General features: G+C 33.9%; 1 protein-coding gene across 1 annotated transcript in view; it reads left to right on the top strand.

Moving 5' to 3' along the window:
* The window catches only part of LOC128160593 (uncharacterized), a 72,472-nt gene that overhangs the window by 16,073 nt on the left and 32,421 nt on the right, over positions 1-23,978 (top strand). The window contains exons 4-10 of the mRNA XM_052823924.1: positions 549-730; positions 9,750-9,921; positions 14,417-14,668; positions 21,605-21,706; positions 22,097-22,204; positions 23,001-23,252; positions 23,749-23,933. Of these exons, the coding sequence (XP_052679884.1) occupies positions 549-730; positions 9,750-9,921; positions 14,417-14,668; positions 21,605-21,706; positions 22,097-22,204; positions 23,001-23,252; positions 23,749-23,933 (1,253 nt within the window). The remainder of the gene's footprint in view (positions 1-548; positions 731-9,749; positions 9,922-14,416; positions 14,669-21,604; positions 21,707-22,096; positions 22,205-23,000; positions 23,253-23,748; positions 23,934-23,978) is intronic.

The following is a 23,978-nucleotide window of genomic DNA, read 5'->3' as shown; positions in this document are numbered from 1 at the left end:
TATCAACCACTATAAAACCACATGTTTCCTTTACATAGATGCTTCCGTTAATACTAGACATACATAATTCATTCATATTAAAAACCAGTATCAAATAATCGGCAGAGTTAAAGCTTAGTTTTAAGTAAAGGACTTTTTATAAACTAGTGGTTTGGAGACTCTCCCTGCTACGTGTAAACATCTGAATGAAGAAATATTGAATGTAAAACCAGCTTGGCGCAGGTGAAAGATCAACACAATTTTAGAATATTTTACGTAAATTTGGTAGAGAATATAAGTACTGCCATGTACAAATTTTGATTCTCGATAATCTAAATTTTTGTAAAGGACAGGTTATCGTGTCAAAGATTTTACTTCTGTTTATTTTGTTTTTCTTCTAAATTTTAGCGCAATTTTAACCAAAATACTTTCTCAGGGTTTGAATATGGCTATTGATTAAAGGATTATAAAGCGTAAACTGCTATAACTCAGATTATACTCGTATGACTTGGGTAGACATTGAGTTCATTTCTTAAATAATGGTCGTTAAATTTTTCAAATATTTATAGACTTCATCAACGGTACCTTGACAATTAAGGGATACCAGTTTACTGAGCAGGACATAGGGGGTCAAATTCCGGGGGAAATGAGACAAAACCAGACACTTTTACTCCAGTTCTGCTGTAGAGAAGATGGGAATTATTCGTCACCAATTCAGCTTCCCAAAGAATTTCCTTTTATCATATTTCAGGTATATATTTCGTCACCAATTCAGCTTCCCAAAGAATTTCCTTTTATCATATTTCAGGTATATATTGTCGTCTTGTCTTAATAAGTACATATATGCAGCAACATATTTAACATAAGATATCATTATTGTATTAAAATCTCAATATTATCATTGTTTAAGGTTATACATGAATGTTCAAGGGTCTTAGACACGACTAAGTTTAGAACTACTATTCATTCCAAATTTTATGTATATAGTTAACGCGCATTGTAAATGATTAATCAATATTTGAATGCAAGAAGAAAAGTTACAACAGAGATACAGAGGTGAGAAATTCACTGTCATGTAAGCAAGACCATCATTTCTATCACAAAATGACAAGGTAAAGTGATTCAATGTCTTCATTGACAATATTATCAAGATAAGAAAATAACATTAATGCGAAACTCATACCTTTAAAGTCCATGTATCAACAATATCAACAACACTCGAGTTTGGGTTTCAAAAATAAAGAATATCAAACTCTGTATCCTGCTTATAACTCAATATTTGGCTTTAAAGTTTTCGAAAAACATTGGAAAACCCATATGACTTATTCAAGATATTTAAAATGGAAAAATAAAATTCAAATTTTGAGCTCAAATCAATCGTGTCCAAGTCTCTTGAAATTGTTACACTGTTGTTTCTTGTTTTGACAACGATGAGAATAATTGCGTGTATTCCAAAACAGCCCCCCCCCCCTCCCGGCAAAAAAAACAACAACAATTGTTTTTTAATGATCGTGTGATTTCTTCTCGTAACTCGACAACTGACATATGCAATTGTTTTATGATCCTTAAATTTTAAAACCGTTAAACCAGGGGCCCGTTTCACAAAGCTATCTTATGACAAATATCTCTCTTAAGACAAAACTTTGTCATACATTTTTATCATAGCTGTTTCACAAAAGTGTCTTAACTTTTGATTATCTTAAAATTGTTCAAATCTTAAGACACCCAGATACCTTTCTTGAGTTAATTTTAAACATGGCGGCGGTCTATGTTTTGATAAGAAATAGGCAACTTATAAGGCGTGAGCGTGTATTCAGGGACAGAGTAAACCCATTAGATTATATGGACGATTGTGAAATCTTAGAGAAGTTCCGTTTGCCATGAAATGTTATCTTTAACTTATGTAAAATGATCGTTTAGAGCACCCAACCAAAAGATCATGTGCCCTTCCAACATTATTGCAAGTCATGATCTATGCAAGTGGACGTTTTGAAGCTGTATGTGCAGATATTCTAGTATAAGTAAGCAAGTGTGTCCAAAATTGTTTACGCTGTTACATCTGCTCTAGTTGCCTTAAGTCATGTCTACATTAAATTTCCTTTAACTGACTGAGATATAAACAATACTATACTGGACTCCGCTCATATATGTAAGAACTGTGAACGCTAACGCCCGTTTCCCGCCTACATTTTGCATCCAAATATTTCGGAATTTCTGTCAGATATTCAAAAACAAATGTATCTACTAAAAAGTGTGATCATTTCTAGTTGATTCATATCGAAATAAAATTTGTAGTCAAATTTATAATTTCTGAACAAAACTTTTGCTTACGGGGATGGGGGGGGGGGGGGGGGGGTTCTAAAAATTTTATCGAAATCGGCCTCTATGAGTGAGGAAAACATTTTTTTTTAGCGGCCAAAGAAAATATAATTTAGTGGCCGATATGTGCATAAAAAATTAATAATCACATGTTTACGTTAGATATAAAAGTAAAATTTCATTTTGATTCATATCTGTTAATTATTTTTCGAAAATTCTTTTTTATTATGAAATGAGTTATTTTAACCCAAAATACAAAGTTATCTCTTTTTGTTATACCAAATCATTTATATTTAATGAAAATATACAAAATTTTTACATTAATATAAAAAATAACTCTAATTAGACAATTTTCAAAAAATGACTTTTAGTTATGTGATAGGGGCAATAGAGGGGATACATATTCCTATTCAGGCGTTTTCAACACATGAGTATTTGTTTGTGAACAGAAAAAACTTTCATTCAATATATAAATGTGATGGCAGTTTGCGATTCCAATTTGAAATTTTTGAATTTGGTAGAAAAGTGGCCTGGATCATCCCATGACGCATTCATTTGTGTTCTCAAATTCTGTTTTGTGTCAAATGTTTGAGAATGGCAACATAAACAGAGGTTGTCTAGTTGGTGACAGACAGTGCGTACCCGTTAAAGCAATATGAGCTGCAATTTTTTTTATGATTTTTTTTTTACGAAAATGATATTTTCTACTAGAATGACAAAAATATCATGGTTTTTAAATTTCTTTTCGCCAAATTTTTATGAGAAGGGCAATTAAAGAGCCTTAATTGGAGCGAAATTGAATTATTGTCGTCCTGTACAAAAATTGATTTGCTATATGTTCATTAGAAGAGATATCTTTCCTCTGACAACAATTAATGATTTTTCCGACCTTATTTATCATAAAAATTTAAGTTACATGCAGACTATGCAGACTAATCTTACTAGCAGCAGGTTTTTACAGCAAAATAAAATTCTAAATAATACAGCTATTATTGCGTTAAAGAGTCACTTACATGTACAAACACCCGTCTTAAACCCAAGTTACCCCATGAAGAGGCATACAATGATGACCACGCTAAAACCACGCCAGGTTCTTCTTGCTTTCGCTAGACATGCAAGTCCATTTCTTTTTAACATCCTCCCCAGAACGCATGACGTTAGAACAATTAACTGCATTTACTTGTTCTGCAATATCTTCCCAGGCCTTTCTCTTCATACTGTTGCACTTTGCTTGGCAAATAGCAGTTGTTTCCTTTTTTCAACTTATGTTAAAATAGATATTTCAAAAGCTGAAAATTTGGGATTTCTTTTGCTGTTCCGTGCCATTCTTTGAGAGTTCCACGTTGTAAATGCACGAGGTGTTCGCTGGTCAGTTTTTAAATCACGGCGAATACAATCGAACACTCGATTTACGGTAGCATGATAGGGCTATACTTTAGGTGTACATAATAAAATGGTATGGCTGCAACAATTACATATGTTAATTCATTTTATTTCAAATTTCTAACTGATGCTCTTCGTAAATGATATTAATGTAAATGTTATAATTATAAGAGATAAAAATAATGTTTTTGCACTTATTTTAATTATATAGTTAGAGTTACCATGCAGTAGAATTTTTCTAAGTCCAAGGGGCATAACTCTGTCGAAAACTGCTCTATCATACCCCAAGAAATCAAATAGACCGTGATATTCTATAGATAAACCTGTATACTAAATTTCATATCAATATATGCACCCTCTACTAAGAAAATGAGTGGAAACTGCAAATAACTGGACTTTTTCTACGTCCAAGAGCACAACTCTGTTGAAAATTGCCCGATGCAAAATCAAACTTGACCTAGATATTATCATGATAAACCTGTATACCGAATTTCATTTCAATATGTTCATCCTCTGCGAAGAAAATGGGCGGAAACTTTAAATAACTGGAATTTTTCTACGTCCAAGGGCCATAACTCTGTCGAAAATTGGTTGATCGTACCCGATATCAAACTTGACCTAGATATTATCATGATAAACCTATGTAAAAAATTTCATTTCAATACGTTTATCCTCTGTGAAAAAAAGAGCGAAAACTGCAAATAACTGGAATTTATCTACGTCCAAGGGCCATAACTCTGTCGAAAATTGCTCGATCGTTTTCAATGTCGAAGTTGACCTAGATATTATCATGATAAACCTGTTTACCAAATTTCATATCAATATGTTCATCCTCTGCGAAGAAAATGAACGGAAACTGTTGGTGGACCGACGGACAGACAGTAGCAATGCAAAATGACCTCCTTTCTTCGAAGGGGAGCATAAAAATGACATTTTTTTTTTTCACAATAAACCATTTTTCTCGAACTCCTTTTTCATTTTCAACAGTAGACAAATCATCTCTTGGAATTTGTTTTAGGGTATCCTATAGATGCGCAATAAGGTTTTGGAAATTTCAATTTTGTCCTGAGTTACTGGAAATGACTAGGGTTTTTTTTGGGGTTTTTTTGGCAATAGCCAAAGGATCTTATAGAATTTAAATCTCATCCAGGGAGTCAAATAGTAGCAAAAAATTGACGGTTATCACTCAAAAGAAAACATAGATCCCAGAATCCCTTTGAAGATTTAATAGATAGACACATCATATATTGGGATATGATAGGGACTGTTCTATAGATGTGCATTACGGTTTTGAAAAATTTAATTTAACCCTGAGGCCCATTACCTACATACTGTTTGATGCCCTTTAAGAATCAAGAATATATATGGTTAAGGAGTGGGGATCTCAACCGTTTTCAAGAAATTTGTGCACTTCCTGTTTGAGGGGGATCGGGACCAGCCCCGGGGCCAAGGACCTACATAACATTTGATGCCCTTTGATATAAGTAACAAGAATATATATGGTTTAGGGGTCATTATTTTAACAGTTTCTGAGATATATGGTAATTTCCAATTCCTGGGGGTGGGGATGACCCAAGGGGTTAGATCTAATAAACCCTATATATTGCTGTCCTCCTTTCTTCGAAGGGGAACATAAAAATGACGTTTTTTCACAAAAAACCTTCTTCCTCGAACTCCTCCTACATTTTCAACAGAAGACAAATCATCTCTTAAAATATGTTTTAGTGTATCCTATAGATGTGCAATAGGGTTTTAAAAAATAAAATTTTATCCAGGGAGTCAAATAGTAGTATATTAATATTTATATAGTAATATATACATTACGGTTTTGATGAATTAAATTTAACCTTCAGGCCCATTACCTACATACTGTAACATTTTCCGGGTTCGAAGATTCGGTTGCCTGAGCAATTATAATACAAATCAAATTTCTCAATAAAAGCTTTAAATCAGTTATATATACAATTTGCTACTTTCTATTAGAGCGGACGCGCTTCCTCAACAGAAATTATTCGTTAAACACCGACACAACACATACAATTATACCTCAAGAGCCTTATGCAGGCACGTAAGGTATTTATTTGTGCTCTAGGTTTCACCCTAATTACTGCTTTCTTTACTGCTTCTTCTCACATCGGCTGTCTGTTCAGAACTCCGACTGAGAGCTCAGAAACTCTCCTTATATACCCTAAGTCACGTGATACTCGGGGATCTAAAAACACGAAGTAGTACTCTAGTATGAGAAGCGAATATGATTTTGATTCCGACTTTCGTTTCAATACCGTTTAATGTCCTTTAAGGATCAAGAATATATATGGTTAAGGAGCGGGGATCTCAACCGTTTTCGAGATATTGTGCACTTCCTGTTTGAGGGGGGTCAGGACCACCCCCGGGGCCTATGACCTACATAACATTTAATGCCCCTTGATATAAGTAACAAGAATATATATACATATGGTTTAGGGGTCATGATTCTGAGATATATGGTAACTTCCAATTCCTGGGGGGTGGGGATGACCCCAGGGGTCAGATCTAATAAACTCTATATATTGCCAGTAACAGTCAATATATGATTATGAAAACCCTATATTATTATCTTTGTCCGTTTTCAAGTTACTATTTATAATAGAGTCTTCAATTCTTCTCATAAGGTTCGATGTTAGACCCACACCCTTTTGACCCCCCCCCCCCCCCCCCTGAAAAATGATAACCTCAAATGAGAAAAATCAAACTAGGGGGCACAACTAGATATGCAGGCATATTGTACCTTAGAGTTTTGTACAATTCTGTTCAGCCATCTCTAAGAAACAAGTTCAGAGCGGGAAAGAGAAGAGGAAGAATATATGTAAATAAATAAGAACCATACAAAAACAATAAGTCTCCAAATTTCATTTGGGAGACTTAATAATAAAGATAAAATAGAGATGAGATCATCAAACATCAAAAATTTAAAGATAACTGAAAATTCCTGATTCTAAGGGGGTCAGGATGACCCCTTAGGGTCATGACTTACATACCATAATGATATAATGCGCCATGACCAAAGGAGGAATAATGTCTTTGGATTAAGGTGGGAATCTCAGTGGTTTTTATGATATCTCATAAAATATATATCTTTATATATTAGTTTGTGTTTTGTTCTATACTACTCATGTTTATGACAAATTTAAACTGTTGCCCCCCCCCCCCTTCCCCCCTTGGAAAATTTTCTGAATCAGAGCATGTGTTCCTCCTCAAATGAAATTTTAAAAAATTGCATTCATTTATGCTTTGAAAATAACCTTACATTTATACTTTTCTTCATTGTTTAATGATCTATTAATTGGGGTCTAAAAAGTTTTATAAACTGGTAAAAAAATGTTATTCTTGAGAAAAAAATCACATTACACCTTGCATAATTGACAATTGATCTACATGTATTGAGATATGATCAGAAGTCACATTTCTACCTTGGGATCAATATCTAATATTCATCGACAAGTTAATAAATGATGTATTCAAATTATAAATGTTTATACTCCACATCCACCCCCCCCCCCTCCCCCATCAATCCTGGTTCTAAATATTAAGTCTTCTTACATTCTTACAGGTGTAAAGTAGCAAATTTTAAATCATTTTTGATTGCTTTTTCTCTCCTAATTATGCACATTAACATTTTGAAAATTGTTTAATATAATTTTATTAAACAAAATGTTATATGCATGTGTATTCGCAATTGTAGAGTCTCCTAAATAAAGCAGTGTCATTATTAGGCTAGGAATTATCCACATGGATCAAACACTACACATGAATAAGATAAAATCCATTGTTATTTCTAGTTATAGAATGTCAGGGTGTCTCCAAGGGGGCATAACCTATCTACAATTTGATATGTGCAATGACACATAGAGAAAGAGTATATTATATGATGAGGATCTCAAAAGTTTTCAAAATATACAGTGTATCATGATTTCCCATTTCATAAAAGGGAGGGGGAGGGGGGTTAAAGACAACACCTGGAGGCATGTACTTTACATCATTTGATGCATCATAATGACATAAGAAGATATTTTGTATTTTCCTGTTTCCTATCTACAATTTGATATGTGCAATGACACAAAGAGCAAGAATATATTATATAGTTTAGGGATGAGGATCTCAAAAGTTTTCAAAATATACAGTGTATCATCATTTCCCATTTCATAAGAGGGAGGGGGAGGGGGGTTAAAGACAACACCTGGGGGCATGCACTTTACATCATTTGATGCATCATAATGACATAAGAAGATATTTTGTATTTTCCTGTTTTATGTGGTCAGAACAATCCCATAGGGTCATGGCCTACATTGTATTTGATGCATTATAGGTAAAGATGATAAGCTTCTTTAAAAACATTAAAAGATGATAGTATGCTAGCAAAGGGAGATCACTTATTTAGAAAGTGAAAGTAATGCTTATGTACATACCAGTGTCTCATAATATTGTGCTACTATAATACTCACTATAGCACATTAATTATGCTTACCTATATTGGTCAACATCATAATGATAATCCAATTAGAGCAAAATATGATTCCCTTTAGCTGATCATCACAGAAGAAATGTTCATGCATGTTAACCAATCCTTTTCTGCGTATGGAAACACATACACTACGTGAAACCCATCTAATCGACGAGCTGGGTAAAACTAGTACCCGCTATCTAGACCTGTAGACCTGTGTTGTGTACGTAACTTCAGACAAAGATCAGTTATTTGTAACATGCATGTATTTTTATGTCGTATTCTTCAAAACCTTGCACTATTTTATTAGGTAAATAACAGCTTTAAGGTGGTGCAGGACACCTGCATATTGTGATGTATACTTCCTATTGAAATAAACAATAAAGTATAAATATAATATTTCCCCCCAAAATAATGTTACCTAACATTGAAGCGCAATGGGTTAGAGCAATTACATGTACATGTCTGCAAGGGCACTGGAGTCCGAGGTGTATTTTTTGTAATTTTACTATTGATATAAATGAATTGTCATGGGGGGGGGGGGTGTCTGAACCCCTCACTCCCACCCCTTCTCTAAATCCATGCAAGCGATTATGTACATATAGGCCCACAGAAACAACTCTTAAAGCCGGCAACTCCCCGCGGAGAGTGGGCATAATTTAATTTTGTTTGTAATTATAATTATATACAATGTATAACATATACTTTCTATGACATGAAATGTTAAGATTATTGATTAACTTAACATTCACATGCAAACAGTTCAACCCCAAATTGCACATGAAGTGCTGCTCATGTGTATTATCATTATGGGAAGGGATCTCATCATTCAGTTATGAAAATTATAATTTTTAAACGCATTACCGGAACTTGCATGCGACCTTCATTTTGAATTATACAAGGAATCATTCTTTGAGTATTATGAGGTGATAATTTTGGTCGGGGCGTGATCAAGCCCGAAGGGTTTTATGATAGATTTGATCACGCCCCGACCGAAATTATCACCTCATAATATTCAAAGAATGATTCCTTATTACTTATATTTATATAATTTTAAACCATCGTACGACTAAATATTTAAATATAAATAAGCAAACCCCGCTGGCGCCTCAATTTGGCGTCATTTGTATTATGGGTTATATAGTACAAAATCGATACGTAGTGTTATCACAGGCAAAGACACTGGAAAATGTAAATATACTGGTATAACAGTGTTATTTAGGGGCAAACACTTGGTGCGGGTATTACTGTTTTTTTTATATTGTTTTTATCAAACAAAAGTACAAAAACATACGATACATTATAAAGTATCCAGTAATGCTATTAAATATATATTTATACTTCGGATTTCGTAAATTAATACTTTACAATTTACTGATTGAATTTAATGCAAGCGCTCCTATAATAATTATCTTAAGATTATAATCAGCTTTGTGAAACAGCTTTGTCATATCTTATGACAATCTTAAGACAAATCTTATGACAATCTTATGTCTTGTGATAAATCGTATGACAGCTTTGTGAAACGGGTCCCAGAATTTTGACTATTGCCATTTAACAAGAAGTCGACTAGTACTTTTTTTTGCAGAGCCAATCTGCTGGCAGTTGTCAGGAGATTGAGTCAATGACCTCACAAAGAGATTTCTTCTATATGACCAATGAAAACGAGGACTGGGAGTATGAAGGGGCGTTGCCGATGTTTGACACAACAACACTAACTAACTCCGTGGGCGTGCCATATTGCTACTATGTACCTTATGGTAAATTTTATAGAAAAATAGAATGTGTGGTGCAGGTGAATTGCAATTATTGATTGTTGATGGATATATATCTTAATTTAGAATTATTCCAAAATATTAAATGTTTCGTATCAATGTGTAATTCAAATTTTGGTGGTTTAACGTTCAATGTTTTGACCAACGTACACAAAATGTCCCTTTTCCATACATTTTATATTCTAACCGGCAATGATTTTGTTGAAGACCTAGAACTTTGAATAATCTTAAAGTACTTACAATAAGGGTAAATTGTGTAGTTTAAGAGGTATAATATGGGTTGAATTGTTTTTATAAAGGTAGAAAGACAGAAAAAAATACACGTAGCATGAAAAGATCGCGTACCTTCGATCTTGGATCTGAGTGATGCCAGTCAAACTTTCACTTTGTTGATTCTTGACATCGATATGTACACGCATTATAAAATTCCCACGCGACAATCACGGGATGAATTTATGTGTTGTATTTATGTATTGTAGAAGTAGAAGTATGTATTTCTACCTGTGATACTGAATAGTAAAGGTTCTTAATCGTGCCACTACTGATATGACGAGGACAACATCTTTAGGATTTCGATATCAAAGCGTTGGTTTCGCGACTTAATTGTTTCCAATAACAGAATCTCTTAATAGATAAACAGCATTAAACTTGTGTTTTTGTTAAAAAGGACTATGTGCGGTTTTATGCATTTTTTGCCCTCAAAAGGATTATGTGCGGTTTTATGGATTTTTTGCCCCCAAAATCAAAGTTTTAGAAAGAGCTTTAAAATTAAAGTGAAAGATAGTTTTAAAAATCATATTGGAAGTAAAAGTGTAAATGTTTATCCCACAGTGACGTCATAATGTAGGAATGGCGTCATGAAGATTGCATTATTTTGATAAATTGATGTTTCGTAGCAAAATATAGGTGTTTTCCGATGGTTTTTCGACTGGGAAACATCGAGCGCAGGCTTGCTCAAGTGCCATTTTTTTAGTATAACGTGTATAACTATCTGAAGAAAAACATACATTAAAATCGCACTTGAGCAGACCTGCGCTCTATACTTCCGAATGCAAGAAATAGTGCAAAATGAGGATATTTTTATTTGTTTGCAAAGGACTACATGTATGTGCGGTTTTATGCATTTTTTTGCCCCCCCAAAAAAAATTTTTTAGAAGAAGCTTTAAAACAAAGGTGAAATATAGTTAAAATAGTATTGGAAATAAAGGTGTAAAAGGTTATCACCAGTGACGTCATAATGTAGAAATGACGTCATGAAGATTGCATTATATTTTGATAAATTGATGTTTTGTAGCAAAATATGGGTGTTTTCCGATGGTTTTTCGACTGAGAAACATCGAGCACAGGCTTGCTCAAGTGCTATTTTTTGATATAATGTGTATAACTATCTGACAAAAAACATATGTTTTAATCGCACTTGAGCAGACCTGTGCTCTATCCTTCCGAATGCAAAATATGGAGCAAAAATGAGAATATTTTCATTTTTGGGGAAATTTGCGGGAATTAGCTCATTTAAGTGACGTCATAGATAAACAGTGAATGAACAATGATGACTAAAATCAAGATTAAAGTTATAGGCATCCTCTATGCAATAATTTGTGAAGATTTTATTTTTATACCATACTATTTAAAAATTGGTTGAAATCGGGGGCAGATATTTGACCATACCACACATAGTCCTTTGCGGGAATTAGGTCATTTAGGTGACGTCATAGATAAACAGCGAATGAGCAATGATGACTTAAATCAATATTAAAGTTATAGGCATCCTCTATACAATGATTTTTTAAGATTTTATTTTTATACGATACTATTAAAAAATTGGTTGAAATCGGGGGCAGATATTTGACCATACCGCACATAGCCCTTTAATGATAAACGTAATCCGCTAAAACCTGTCATATAACTGTATGTAAGCCTCAATTTAAAAATATTGAAAAACTGAAGTATTTCGATACCGTTATCTTTAAGCACTGACAGAAACGTATTTTGAAATTATTTATACATTTACGTTGACTGAAATGCTCAAATTTTTTTAGTGTAGCTATTCACCGTCTATCCGTCTGTTTCACATCTCGAGTAGTTGCAGGTATGTAGCTACCGGTCTGAAAAAAAAAATCGGAAGTTTTGCATCCGAATTATTTTTCAGACTGACACCTACAGAGCTGCAGCTACATCTCAAAACCACTCTGTTAAGGAATGGGAGTATATCACGTTAAAGAATTATGGAGAAAATGTCTAAAAAATTGTGAAAAATAATTTTGAAAACTTTTTTACCGTAATTTTTTTGAAATTATAGAATAAGTGAAAAGAGAGGAAGTGATAGGTTTCAAACGAGACCTAACAATTCTACAGAGTTTTGGAAAGTCTTTAATTCTCAAAAACAAATAAAATGTACGCTACATTTAATGTATTTACACTTTAGTTATAAGTAACCATTCTTTGGGCTTTATTGGTTAAATAACGCGCTGACCGTCTTTCATTACTTAATTAGCTCAAAGAATGACTTCTTATTCCTTAAATGTATTTTGAATGATTTACGAGTTAAAACCTTAAACCTATTGTGCAATTCTTGGCCTCAGAGAAACAGCCAGGAATACGGAAAGGTGAAGAGGTAATTAGGTTGAAAAGAGTATAGACAATTTATGTAAAATACTTGTAATTGGTGTAATAAAAACTATATTGTTATGGTTTCTCCATGAGTGCTATGAGTGACATTGAGGGTGTTTACATTATATTTATACCGTTACACAAAATATATAATAAGAAGATGGGTGAATAAGGCGTGTAAATATTGCCTATGTGAGAATAGATGAGATACTAAAAAATAAAGTATCAACAAATCTGATATTTTTTTTCGAAGTATTGAAAACTATGTATATTTGTCATTACATCGATTTATAACCCTTAAATATGTTAAATATTTGGAGCTTGCTTATGCGTGTCAAATCTCCAAATAGTGTCACTCTTAGAACTTCAATGCCTTATTTTTTAAAAAGTGGGTCTAAGCTCCATATTTTGGTCAAAGTCTATAAAAGGTTTGAAGAAAATCAAACCTATTTTAATCAACAACAAATAATAGGAGAGATGAACCACTATTCTTTAAAAATGTCATTTTGTATATGTATCCTAACAATTGAACGTTTTGAAAAAATAATATAAGTCCGTAAATCGTGGCCGAAGTCGCATATAGCATTTGAACAATATGGAGTTTATTGTGACTGAAATGACTTGGTGGTTGAAGCACAAGACATAAGGTAACATTATAGAGCTCTGGCTTTAATGTTATGGGTTCGTTAACACCAAAACGTTTGAATTTGTTTTTTTATCGTTTGTTAAAATATTTAGAACTTAATTTATAGAAATTATCCTTTAATAAACTTGTGTATTATAACGTTACAGTACCGATCAGACCCAACCTGATCCCAGAGTAAACCCCAACTAGACCCTAGGTTCACTTTTGGGATTTACTCTGGGTTTACATTTTGAAAATTTGGGTCTACTCAGGGTTTACTTTAGGCCTGCTTGGAAATGGCTATTAAGGTTAACTGTACGTGCTGAAGTGTGAAGCAAACCCGTTTTTTATCTAACCATCCTAATGCCTGTACAATCATGTAATTCCTGACCCTTGTTTATTCCGAATACACAACGTCTGCTTTCAGGGTATACCTCTTACCGGGTTTACTCTCTATGTCCACTTTGGGTTTACCCTGGGTCCACTCTAGTAAGCCCAGAAAGTAAACCCAATTTTTAGTTGGGTTTACTTTTTGTTAGGTTGCGTCTGATCGGTACTGTATCAAGTATATTCATTTGGAAAAAATAAATTAAACATTTTATTCTACCACTTAACCAAATGGGTATTTACGCTGTCTTATTCCCCCATCTTTTTTAAATAAAATGGTTATTCTATATAACACGTCAACTGATTGATCAAGAAAATCGTGCCACAAGGGAAACTTAACAGTAACTTGATTAAAACAATATTTATTTAGTAATAATCATCCTACGTATTGCTCAACAGTGCATAAAAGATTGAGAAACAAGTCAACGTTACGTTGGTCGGTCAAATAAAAGGGTTATTGCAGAACGGCGAAGGAAATATGAAGATTTATTTCCCCAGAAAAAAAATCCCTCGGGCAAAGACATCGGGAAATATGATTTTTCTTCGGGGATTAAATTGCAATAATTTCCTCTCACCTTTATGCAATAAATATAAAGAAAACAATATGGTTAAGCGGCAGGATACTATTGGAGGATGGTGGACCATACGTATTGCATAGCATATTAAGATGTTATAGTCAAGACTAAAAGGCGAGAAACTGGGTCAGTGTAAGACATTATTGTTTGAATGACCGATGTGACGTGAAGGGACAACCCTTTGTTCAGAACTTCTTTTTTGTTGACCGTACTATAGTATGGTATTTGATTGTTCATTTAAACATTTTTCGATATTCGAAGCTCTTTTTTCTTCAATACCCAGAGCGTCGGGAGTGTTACTATGAATCTGACTTTGGAAAGTCTTACAACGGCCGCGCAAACGTCACGGCTTCCGGAACACCTTGTCTACCCTGGGCAGAATCAACAGATTTTCTCTACAAATACCGAGGCAGGGAGAAAAAGTTTGAAAGTAATTACTGCCGTGCGTATGAGATTAATTCATACAAATCGGGGGAACCCCTGTGCCTGGTGAAATATCCGTCCGTCCAAAAAAGATGTGGAGTTCCAAAATGTGGTGAGGTATTTTTTAAGAACATTTGTTAAACCTAAGTATTTTGTTAAGAACGTTTGCCATTTTTCCATTAGTCTCTTAGAACAAAACATTGTTTAGGGACTAAATAAAGTGCCTTACAATTTTACAACCAAACTGATGCCTGGGGCCCGTTTCTCAAAAAGGCGTAAATCTGGGCCTAAGTTAGTCCGACTAAGGAAGTTACGCCAATATTTAGTCAGGTCTAAGTTGCGTTTCTGAAAGAGGCGTACGTTAGGGTTTAAATGTCGAAGACCTTAGACATCTCCAATGAGAACTAAGCATGCGCATATCGGATTTTGTTTTGCTTTGAGGCTATGATTATATGTGGTGGATCAATTTTCCAATTCATATATATAGTACATATACCCGAAAGTACGTACGTTATTCTGTACCACTGTGTATAGTTCAAGCCGTTCATAACAGTGTATATTTATGAAAGTAGAACAAATGCCTGCACACTTCCTAACAGAATGAAATTTTAGAGAAAAAAGTTGATATGAAAAAGGCATAAGAGGTTTCAGAAACCAAATATTATGTGACAATTCAATACATTGTACATGTAGATGATGTTGAGGCACAATCGTACATATTTATTGAACAAAACAATACATAGAAATTAAATCCAATGTTCGTGTAAACTTCAAATATTTGTAGAATACAGGGAAAGGGTACAGTAAATATGCCCGCATACATCTGCAGAATGATAAGTATGCTTCATATAGATATATTTAGACACTTTCTGATGCTGAGATAAGGCTTGATTCTATTTTACCATATCACTATATTATTTATAGAAAATAATATGACCATGGGTTATAAACAGCTACCAACTGAAATCGAAAATATCTACTGTATAACTAACATTACATGAACCTTGTCCATGTCTACAGAAGGAAGAAAAGTTCCATCCTCTGTTCCAATATTGAAAGAATGTAGACAATGACATGGAAACGATTCTTGATTTTCTGCGATTCAAATGATAATAGTTTTGAAAGATATTAATAGTCAACAATTAACAAGACAGGAATAATCAACATTTGAGGCCGGGGTCTCCCCAACTACTTTTCCTGTTTTTGGTTAAATCGATCGATTGTTTTGTTTTGTTTTTGTTTTTCGGAGGGGGGGGGGGGGTGAAAGTAATATACACCATAAAAAGGGAAAAATTCGCCCTGTTTAATTTTAAATCATTTCACCCTCGTTGTCAGCGGGCGAATTTATTAACGAGTAGTAATGTATATTACATACAATTAATAATAGTCTAGTCAAGGTGAGCCCATTATTTATCAAATTGATTTAATCTTAATTTATTTAGAAATAGAAACAGTTATAAACAATATGTATTTTTAAAGTTATACGTACATGTACAAATATTTAAATAAATGTGAATTTTTTCCTTAATAACAAATATAACAAACCAAAAAATAAAATTCTCTGTTTATTTTACCTTGAAAACAAAACACTCGCAATTTTAGTGCACAGACTAAGGACTTACGCCTACCCATTAGCAGGCGTAGATTTAAGTCCAAATTTAGTCCCGACTAAGTTTCCACCTTTTTGTGAAACGCAACTTAGTCTGGTTTTGAGGTTTAGTCCCTGATTTAGTCCGGACTAAGCTTACGCCTGGACGTAGGCCTTTTTGAGAAACGGGCCCCTGGTCGCCTTCACGTTTTTAATTTTTTGATCACCTGAGTCACTTAGGTGACTTTTTTGACATTGGTACGGTCTTCGTCCGTCCTCGTGCGTCGTCTATAAAGCTATAATTATAATAAAGTTGTGAAATTTATGGACCCTGCGTTGGGTGTTCAGGCCCTAGAGTAGGGGCCAGTATGGCCATGTAGTAAAATGTAAGAAATCTCAGAAAATCTTTCCTATTTCCATATATATTTGTTAAAAGCTAAATACATGGTTAGAATGCCCATGAAATCGTCTACCGATATTGCGAATTTCATGACTGGAAAAAAACCTTGAATGCATGGTTATGATGTCGACGAACTCCTCTACCGAATTTGTGATATTCATGGCCCTTGGGTCAGGGGATCAGGCCCTAGGACGGGCAAAGATGGCCATATAGTGTTAATCTATATGATATTTATAAATATTTTGTACTCGCACATTTGTAAGAAAATCTTAATTCACAATTATGTAGATTTCAAAGCCCTTTACCAAATTGGTAAATTGTAAGTCCTTCGGGGTATGGGTTTTGACTCTAGTGCGGGGCCAAAATAGTCATGTAGTGTTAATGCATGTCGTCATATAGCAAGAAGTTGATGTCCCATTGGTACAAAAGTATAGCCCACCATATAAAAAGTGCAAGCATCTGCAATGAATAGTTGCTGAGAAAAATAGAATTTTTTGTTACGGACAGTCATACGGACACACAAGGGTAAAACAGTATTTTACTACCTTCATCTTCGGAGCAGGGGTATAATAAAAACTGACTGCATATTAAAAAAGACATTAAAGCCTTCTATTAAAATTGTAAATATTTTCCCCCCAAAATATATATATATAAGGATTTTGAATCTAGGGCGGGGCCAAAACAGTCATATGGTGTTAAGGGTAGGTGTTTTTGCTACATGATGTGACCAAAAAAGTGTTAATTTATATAATGTTTTGCAGTTTTTGAACTTTCTAAACAAACAAATAGACTTGTTAAAAGAAAAGACATAAATGGCTTGCCAAAATCACTCATAAGCAGTGCATGTAAAATAATTTTGGGATAATTAATTGCCAGATGGTGATGGAGCAAAAATGGTTGGATATTGAAAAACTGAAGAGAATAGAAACGTAAGATAATATGCAATTGATTGTGTTTTTGTCGTTTAATTGCCCCATTTAAATGGGGAGAGTTTCTGTCTGGCCTCTGGGAATTGGGATGAGAGGTTGTTATCCCATGGCGCAACTTGTTGCGAAGGGGATATAGTATCGCTGCTGTGCGTGTGTGTGTACATGTATGTATGTGTGTCTTCGTCAGCTTGGAAGCAAGATTTAAAGAAAACCCTTGCATGGATATTTATTAAACTAAACTTAATACACATATTTGGCATGGTTAAGGGAAAAAACCTGTAAATTTTCAAGGCAATTAGTTTTTCTTGTTCGTCTTGACAATAACTACTTCTGCTTCACTACTGTCTAGAACAGGTAAAAAAACCCCACTTTTTATAGTAATAGAGGACAAGTACAATTTGGTCTCCTTAAGGATGTTGTTTACTCAGGGTTTGAGTTCTCAAATTCGGTTTGTTATAAAGTTAAATGTCATGAGTAAAATTTGTTCTAAACACTTAAAGTATTTATGAAATAAATTATTATTGACAGACCATTTGATATTTTTACTATAATATGTTTTACGGTGTGATCGTTGAGGCGAGCGCAGAAGGAACCACACATCTGTCATCATTGTTAATTGCAACCCGTGGACTTGCCCTAACCAAAAACTAATAATTTCTCATTCTGTTCCTTGCTGTTACCTGTGTTTTAATTATTTTCCTCTGTGACATCAATTTTTTCTGTACGCTCTATAAGCGTTGTAGACATGTGCATTCACTTTTTTTAGTGTTGTATGATATCCAATATTTTTGAAAGGTTTGACCACAACATAACAAATACATGTAGATATTTTAACAGTTCAATTGTTTTTCTTTTATTTATTCATTACAAAATGACGTGCCTGCACGTAGATCTAATAATGATTGGACTTTTCTTTTTAATAATTTTTGTCACCTACCTAACGTATATATATGATTTGATCAATATGACAGTAAATTTAGCATGGAACTTGCATGTGTATTTACTAAGCAAAAAATTTATCAAAACAAAACTAATCAGCCAAAGAGTCACCGTTAACACTGATACTGAGTACTTCCTACACGTTACATCCAATACAGATGCTTGATCCACCTCTAAATGTATCGCGGGAAATTAAAACGCGAGATCACTGTGACGTCATACTTAACTTTCTTTTGCGCTCGACAGTTTTCGTAAATTTGTCGAACAAATTCGGGGAAGGAAATGACGTCATATGTCAGCAAAAGTTCAGATAGGTACAGGTTTTTTTAAAGTAAGCATATTGGTTGCATACTTTGGTGTTTTTGAAGGACTTTTTATGGGTAAATGAAAATGATGTATGCGATTTACAGGTAAGACGCTTCCTGTTCCGCCATGTTGCTATGCACTGCAAAGGATCACTGGGATAGTAGAACGTTTTCACGCGGGTCCACAAAATTTTCTTTGAACAATGTGCAGATTTCAACTCGAATTTCCTCCGTTCGTACACGTTGTCTATGGAGCTCGCTGCGCTCGCTATTATGGAATTAGGCTGAATCAAAGTTGGACTTTTAGCAAAACAGAGGAAATTCGGACTAAAATTTTCAGATTTTGTTTTTCACTGAAATATTTTTGGTAGTACTGTAATATTCAAAGTTAAGATTTTATATGTTAGTCAACATAATTTTGCATTTTTTCTGTTGGTTTTATCGCACTTTTTCGTTTAGATATTCGAATGGCACACACTACAAAAATATTAAAAAATGCTTAAAAATGATAAAAAAAACCCACTATATCTCAAAATTTTGATCATTGACCTCATGTAACTTTTATGCCTGCAAAGTAAGGTCAATATACTTAGTTTAATGCTATAAATGTTTTGGTATTATCATTATTCAGTTTTTTGTAAAATTGAATCAAAAAAGGGTAGGAATTTGAAAACTGATAGAGGAAATTCGGACTGGAATATTAAAAAAAATTGTGAATGAAAACTTAATGTTTTGTGTCTGTTTAGTGTCACTGCCATTCATAAACTGTATTTCATTTTTAAAAGAATTTAGCAATTTGTATTATTTTCACAATTAAGAAAATTTCAATCATAGTGTAAAATTTTTAGGGACTTTTTTTAAATTTTCAAAAAGAATTCAATGGCCATTATCTCAAAAAGTAGGTCATTGACCTACTTTTTTGAAAGTGAAAAATAACACTGCCATGATAGGTTTTTAACACACAATAGATGGTTTTTCATTATCATCAGTGGAAATTATTTTTATTCTGAGTAAACGTATACCTTAATTACATTTACATCACTGCATATTTTCTAAATAATGCATCCCTACACAATAATTCATGTCGCAAGGGGATGCTCCGCTCAGCGGAGCCCCCCCCCCCCTTTTTTTTTTTAAACTTGAACACTAGCAACCTTGTTTTAGTTTATCTATATAAACATTCATATCAACCTATATTGAGAGTTAACAAATATGGAAAAAAAAAATTTCTTATAAGAGACTTGCACCTTTTCAACATCAGGTCATGAACTTTACTATGATCCTAAAGTTTTTTTTAACAAAATTATATGTTTCATAGATAAGTCTATGAAAGATATCAGGCAGAGAGGTGATCGTCATTACAATATTTCAATTTTTTTTTACTCCGGAATGAAACTTAAAGCTGACATGAATTTATAAATATGAATTATTTCCCTTTTATCTCCGACTACCGCCATATTAGTTGTCGATCTTTATTGATCTGCTCATCGTTACCTCGGACGAAAAGACGTGTAGAAACGCGTTTTAAACAAAAATAATATGACAACCACTGCACTGGCAAGGAATATCCAATAAACGACGAAACACGACAGACTGAAATCCATGCACTGATACTTCAAAAATTCCTCGATATTTTTAGACCGTTTTGCTGTGTATAACATCGCACATGCGCAAACCACACATTGTGGCAGATCGAGCAATGTCAATGATCCTATGGATTTTAGTTTTTGTAGGAACGGATGAAAACGACGTTATATTGTTACTTTCTTGGATTTACTACCATTTAGCCACTGTCTTGGATGTAGCGCCGCCGGGGTTTTCAAAAAGATGCAGACGTTATGCACTCTGTATGAACAACACACGTGTTCGATATGCATGCGAAGTAAGGCAGCACCGTCTGTGCAAAATAATACGGATACCTAGGAAATTCTTTCAAAAACTAAATCTATTTTGTATTTCATTGATTGTTGTTTCCTTTATTCTTTATTAAAAACATTTACTACTATGTGTAGTTCATGCATTTAGAAGTCCGTGCAACCTGAATACCACGATCGAAAAGCATCCGACCGTAACTTTCTCAACCGGTATATATATATATATATATATATATGTCCCAGTCGCAGTAAAGGAGCGATCGAAACTAATATGGCGACCAAATGCTTTTATGAATTTATGTCAGCTTTAATTAAATGTACATATGAGATTCCTTAACAGGTCTGAGTATAGACTATGGTACTCAGGTGACCGTTATGGCCTGTGTCCTCTTTGTTTTCTATTTTGCGTCACAAAAAACAGGCGTGCTTAAATAACTAAGTTAAACTGTATATGAGATGGTTGGTTATAATGGAATTTCACTCAATATTTAAATTTAGAAAAGTTTTCGCATTTGCCTAGGTAGCAACCATTGTAAAGAACGTTTATTGTAATATTAAGATAGTGAAAGATACCTTGTAGGGTTGCCATGAATCTTTGACGAACCTTGGGTGATCGTATCCCTTGTTATATCGTGATGTAACATTATTACCTCGCATAAAAGTGAGATGGAAGCAAGATATGCTTAAACACCAATGCATGTACCCCCTAATAATTTGACAACAAGCTTGCTAAGCGCTTTCAAATACATTCAGTACTTTTAGTAATACAAGGAATGATAGTAGCATCACCATAATAATTGACGCCCGTTATTTGCAGTAGTTAGCCGATTTAAAAGTCACTGATGATTTGGTCTTTAAATTTTCATTAATTTGAGCACCAACACTATTTCCAAAGTTTTAAAGATAATATGTATTGAAAGAGTTTTGTATAAAAACATGCATGTATCATAGTTTTCTTTTATAGCTTTCTTGTTTGTTTGAGACATGTTGCAATGCTAATACATGTATTTTAGTTGAAGATAAGGAGTTGAGAGAATTCGGAAAATTTAAACCTTATCGAAGCGTTCGGTCATACAAAAACCAACTGCCTGAATATGCTGTCGACGGTTCTATAGGTGAGAATTTTAAAAAAACCTTTTTAAAGCAAAATAAGCAAGCAAATACAAAAACAGATGAATGCGGCTCATCTGTAAGGGTTTTAACACCTGTGGAAACGTTTTCATAACAGCTTTGACTGCTGATTACAATCGTGTACATAAGTATTGAGAAAGCCAGCAAATTACCTCATAAAGAAAAAGGGTTGAAAATTGAATGCAACTTATATATATAATGTATGTGTTAGATTTTCTCGCTGCTATGCCATTCAAGCAAATAAATCGAAATAAAATAATTGAAATTAACTCGTTTTATCCTGCCATTTTCTAAATTTTGTTTATTAACATTAACACATTTTATGTTAAACTAATCAACACTTTGTCCTCTGCGTTAAATTCTGTGTTTTGCAGATAAGTTGAAGTCCCTAATCACAGATGTCCCCCTAATGAAGCCCTGGTTTCAAGTCAATCTGGAAGAGTTTGTAGAGGTTCATGCTATCCTCATCTACCGCTTCGACAGTAAGTCGACAGAGCTTATAGAATGCGTCTTAATTATCAACATCTGGGAAGAATTAGGTTTGGATGAAGCAATTCAATTGTATGGAAAAGCCAACAATTAATTAAGTCGCAATTTTATGATTCACTAAAAGTGAATTATGAAGTCACTGATAAATTTTCAAGCATCAACAACAGCAAAAGTTACCTACAATTTGGTCATTGAATCTTAAATTGGACTAAACCTTGTATAAAGAAACTGATATGAAACACAAAAGGTATTTTAACATGAAATGGGATTCTTTCTAATTGTAACAGGACCGTCTAGGGGTTAAGTCCCGTACATAGGTATGTGATTCGAATTGAAAAGAATAACGACTTATATATTCAGTGTTTAGAAATTATACTCTGTAATAAAAAACAGTCATAAACAAATATAAACGTAACAGGTATGAAACAGTATCATAAAAAATCCAAGGTTGTGGGATATAAACCGTTATTATAAGATGAATATAGAATTTAGCCCCAATCCCCGAAAGTGCGTCTGTATCTGATATGATAAAGACTGACTAAAAACGCCCCGCCCGGTGGGTTAAAGGGATATAACTCTAAAATAAAAATAAGGAAAACCCATCACATAATAAAAACCCCGGGACAAGTTTTCAACGCTGAGTCATGTTGTGGATTTTGAATTTACTGGGTAGGTGTAAATAGAAAATTTATAAGTTGTCAAATTGTAAATTATGTATTTACACCCACTAATAGATTTCAAAATTTACAACAAAACAGTTGTCTCAACTTTTATATTTCTAAAAAACAGTACACTACCGAAACTACTTTGAATATTTTGGAACATATGTCAGCAAGAATCAATGGGACTTTATGAATTATGGCGCCGTCCGATGCGACGACCTAAGAAATCCGGAATTCTTCTTTGTGTTCCGGTACCAATGTAAACGTCCTGTGATTGGTCAGTATGTCACGGTCCGGAACTATGACTTCACTCACCCAAATAGAAATCCGGGGAACTATTCTCGAATGGAAATCAACGAAATAGTGATTCTTGGAAAATGTGAGTACATATTTATTTAACAGAGTAATGATAATGCAATTTTTAAAGCATGTTGTGAGATTTTTTTTGAATCTTCATGTTAAAATTGATGCACAAATGCACATATTTTCTGAATGAAATTTCAGCTTATCTGCTGTTAATGTCTCCCACGATGTTTTGTTTTTATCTGTGGCTCGGTTTGGTACTGGTAAGGGTTTTAGGGGTATTTTTTTCTTTTTGAAACCCATTCCTGAATTACCAAAATGTTCCATCCGTGTCCACGACATCCTTGTCATAAAGATTTCCGAATACTAACATAAACCTACAACCTTATCCCAACCTTTGCTAAATGCATGTCGGGCACAACTGCAGATATGTGTTTATACGTTTAAACTATGCTTAGACGCGCCCTGAAAAGAAGAAGATTTTTTTTTTTAAATATAGTAATTAAATCTTAGTTTTATTAAATGTACAACTTAAATGACGTTAGTAATCTATCCGTTGTTTCTTGGAAAAGCTAAAAGCTGTGGGAGACCTCTTGGTCTGGCCTCGGGGAATATCTACGACTACCAGCTAAGCGCTTCTGAAGGAGTCGAATATGAACCTGAAGTAGAATCAATGGCGCTGCCACATCGGGGACGATTGTATTATCCAAATCCCGGCTGGTGCTCTTCTCTGAAAGACCAGTCGCCATGGTTTTCAGTGGGTGTTATTTTGATATAAACTCTAAAACTGACTTATAAATCA

The sequence above is a fragment of the Crassostrea angulata genome, chromosome 8, assembly GCF_025612915.1.
Source record: "Crassostrea angulata isolate pt1a10 chromosome 8, ASM2561291v2, whole genome shotgun sequence".
Taxonomy (NCBI): Eukaryota; Metazoa; Mollusca; class Bivalvia; order Ostreida; family Ostreidae; genus Magallana; species Magallana angulata.
Note: the sequence above shows the minus strand (reverse complement) of the source record. Positions and strands in the feature narration are given on the sequence as shown.